A 3,261-nucleotide genomic window follows, 5' to 3' on the forward strand; every position below is an offset into this window, starting at 1 on the left:
GTGATGACGTCAGATCGCCCAAAGTTTCATAGTGCGTGACAGTAACAAGTTCGGTGTAATCAAGAATTTTTTAATTAAACAAATTTATAAAACAAAACAAAAAACAAATAAGAAACCCTCATGGTATATTTTAGAGTCAAATCTAAATAAACCTAACAAATTATACTTTATTCTCTACAAATTTCATCCGTAATTAAATTAGCAACATGTTTTGAAAAGCGTATTGAGTTTAAAGAATGAATGAGGTGCATTTGAAATTTACACCGACGAATCTAACGAATTTGAATTAGATGTCTACTGAAAAGAATAACCAGTAGAAACTTGCTTTGTTGAGTTCCGTCTTTATTGCAGGTTGATTCCAAATGGTTTTTTAGGATTAAAATCAAGAATATACGCTTATTAAAACATTGGAATGCGTAAATTTCACTTCATAATTAACCAACAAAACGTCTACTGGTGTGTCGTATTAATCAACAGATAATCTCCATAGCAATGCGAGTATTTTATTAAAGTGGGACTTGGGCTTTACTTTATTTCTGAAGATTAAATTGCATGTAGAACATTACACAACCGTCTATGTGTATATCCTTGTGTTTGCTTCTGGACTGGACTACTGGACTTCGTCACACTAGGCCTCATGTTTTTGTGGAAAGTCTAAGCTAGATAGTTGTTATGTACCCGACAGTCGAATGCCTTTATATCTTCACTTGTCTTCAGTTTGCATTCAAAGGGTACACTGCTGCATAGCCAACTGTCGGGGATATAGTACCTTCATATGACTACTCATACAACATAAAAAAACGTCGCATGGAAGTAGTGAAAAATGGAGATCTAATTAAAAAAAAACGATGTATTTCAGCAAGTATTAAAACCCTTTTTTTATATTAGGCCTTCTTCAAAATGCCTATGCCTACAGCAGTTGATTTTTTTTTGCCGCAAAACCAAAATAGTTTCATCCATGCCGACTTACCGATCGGTTAGCGTGTGCCCTGACTGAACACTGCAGAAACTTCACATCGAACTTCGCATCGTGAGGTAAAACAAAATGTCGGAAAACTTTTCTTTGACGTATGCGCATTTGCATAAATGTCTACACACACACGCACACACTACACACAGGAAAAACAGTGAAGAGTGATTACAATAGTTCCTATTGCATTACACTTTTTTTTTTTTTATAAGAACACTGAGGCTGAAATTGCTTAAAAATTAAGAACAAAATAAGAACAAATTGAGGCTGAGGTAGAATGTCAAACTACAAAAACCAAAAAATTATATCTGTACCTTAGGCCCAATAAAAAAAATTATTAGTTTATCACCCTCGCGCGCATGTCTTTTATGGTACAGGAAAAAATTTTAATTTTTTTTTTTTTTTTGACATTTATTTTATTTCTTTTATTTTATTTATTTTTTTTTTTTTTTTTAAATTTTTTTTTTTTTTTTTTTATTAAATAGTTAGTAGATATTGTTTGCATTATCTAAATCATGTTTTACTTTGAATATCAATGCACCAGCAAACAACCCAAGGGTGATATTTGGCTTTAGCAAAATAAAAAATTGTGCAGTAGGTGTGACTATGCAATACCCTCTATAATACAGTACATGCTTTTTACTAGACTTGGCTACCTCTTTCTTTGCAAACTTGTTCCTAACCTTTCGTTTTTCACTCCTTGTCTTGTAAACCTTATCCTTAGGAGGATTGTCCTTTGACCTATGAACTTTGACCTATAGGGTGAAGAGTAATATTTTTTTTTTTCATGTTTAGAAGGTCCTAAGGATATTTCCTGGTAAATTTGAGCTATTTTTAAAATTTCACCCCAGTGACCCCTGATCCCAGACTGGGGTGTAGGAGATGTTACTGGATCTTAATGACCAAATTTGATTGAATTCGGTCCAATTTACATTAGTAGCATTTTAAAATCTTACCAGATAGAACAAAAGAATTACCCTTTAATGACCTTTGACCCTAAATACTATTAAATCCTATCTTATGCCAATGCATGTGTGACTAGGACAAGATTGTGCTGTAATTTGTCCTTTATTCATTTTTTATTTTTTATCCTAATGACCCCTATGTGACCTTTGACCCATGCAGTAAACAGCCCATGTATGAGAGGACGTTTCACCGGTTATACTGACTAGGATTTGTTGAAATCGGCACAACCGTTCGGCACTGGTAGCGTTTTGAAATTTAGCCAGAAAAAAGATAAAAATTACCCCTTAATGACCTTTGAGCCTTATGTCAATGCATATGTGCAAAGGATAAGACTGTTATGTTATTTGTGAGAGTAGTCTTTTATACAATATTTGGGTTTTTTCACCCTAATGACCCCTATGTGACCTTTGACTCCCAAGTTGTGAAAACCCCATAAATGGGTGGTGGCACCGGTCCTAATGACAAAGTTTTAATAAAATCCGTCCAGTAGTTTGCCACTAGTAGCCTTTTAAAATGTTGCCAGACAGAAAGAAGAAACTGCTCAGAAACAGAACCCAGTCAGTTTGGACTGACTGGTTAAGGTTCTGCTCAGAAACAGAACCCAGTCAGTTTTAATTATTATACTAATCTTAGATGTAAAGTTATGAATCTAATATCACTATCTAAATTAAACGATAGATTAGATAAGAGTGTGCCTTACTTTGGCATTGGCTCTCCTTTCCTCTTGCAGGTTTTGTAGTGCTGTGGCATTGCCTTGAAGGATGCTACTTAGCTCTGTAACCTCAGCTGCATGCCGCTCTTTTTCCTTTTAAATAAAAAATAGTTTAAGATTAGGTAATTTAAATTGTACTATCATAATGATTATATGTAGTATTACCTATATTTACATATTATCTGGGCCCTTTAGTCTTGACTTAGGCCCTGTGACAGTGTAGCTAGTAGGGCCCTAAACATCGGGTTCTGTAGGTTTCAGGGAGAACACAACATGAAAAAGGAGTTTGGGGCGAAGGGTAGTTGGAAGCCTAATGTAAATTGTTAAAGCGCATAGAGGTATTTTACATGCGCCATATAAATTTACAATTATTATAACAGATCATGAAGCGTATTTTATTCAACTTAAAAATTATGATTCTTTACCATGTATAACAATGTTTTTTTACCTTTACCAGGGATGCCAAGTTTGTCAATTAGCTGGAAGTGAGAACAATCAAACAATCGAGGGGTGTATAAGAGACAGATCTAAATCATGTTTTACTTTGAATATCAATGCACCAGCAAACAACCTAAGGGTACGGTAATATTTGGCTTTAGCAAAATAAAAAATT

General features: G+C 34.3%; 1 protein-coding gene across 1 annotated transcript in view; it reads right to left on the reverse strand.

The window, feature by feature from the left end:
* Positions 1 to 3,261, reverse strand: part of LOC117103470 (protein CASC1-like) — a 49,079-nt gene that overhangs the window by 13,461 nt on the left and 32,357 nt on the right. The window contains exon 4 of the mRNA XM_033244023.1: positions 2,637 to 2,741. Coding sequence (XP_033099914.1) covers positions 2,637 to 2,741 — 105 coding nt within the window. The remainder of the gene's footprint in view (positions 1 to 2,636; positions 2,742 to 3,261) is intronic.

Source organism: Anneissia japonica, unplaced genomic scaffold (genome assembly GCF_011630105.1).
Source record: "Anneissia japonica isolate Jap-2015-1 unplaced genomic scaffold, ASM1163010v1 scaffold287969_len279043_cov187, whole genome shotgun sequence".
Classification (NCBI taxonomy): Eukaryota; Metazoa; Echinodermata; class Crinoidea; order Comatulida; family Comatulidae; genus Anneissia; species Anneissia japonica.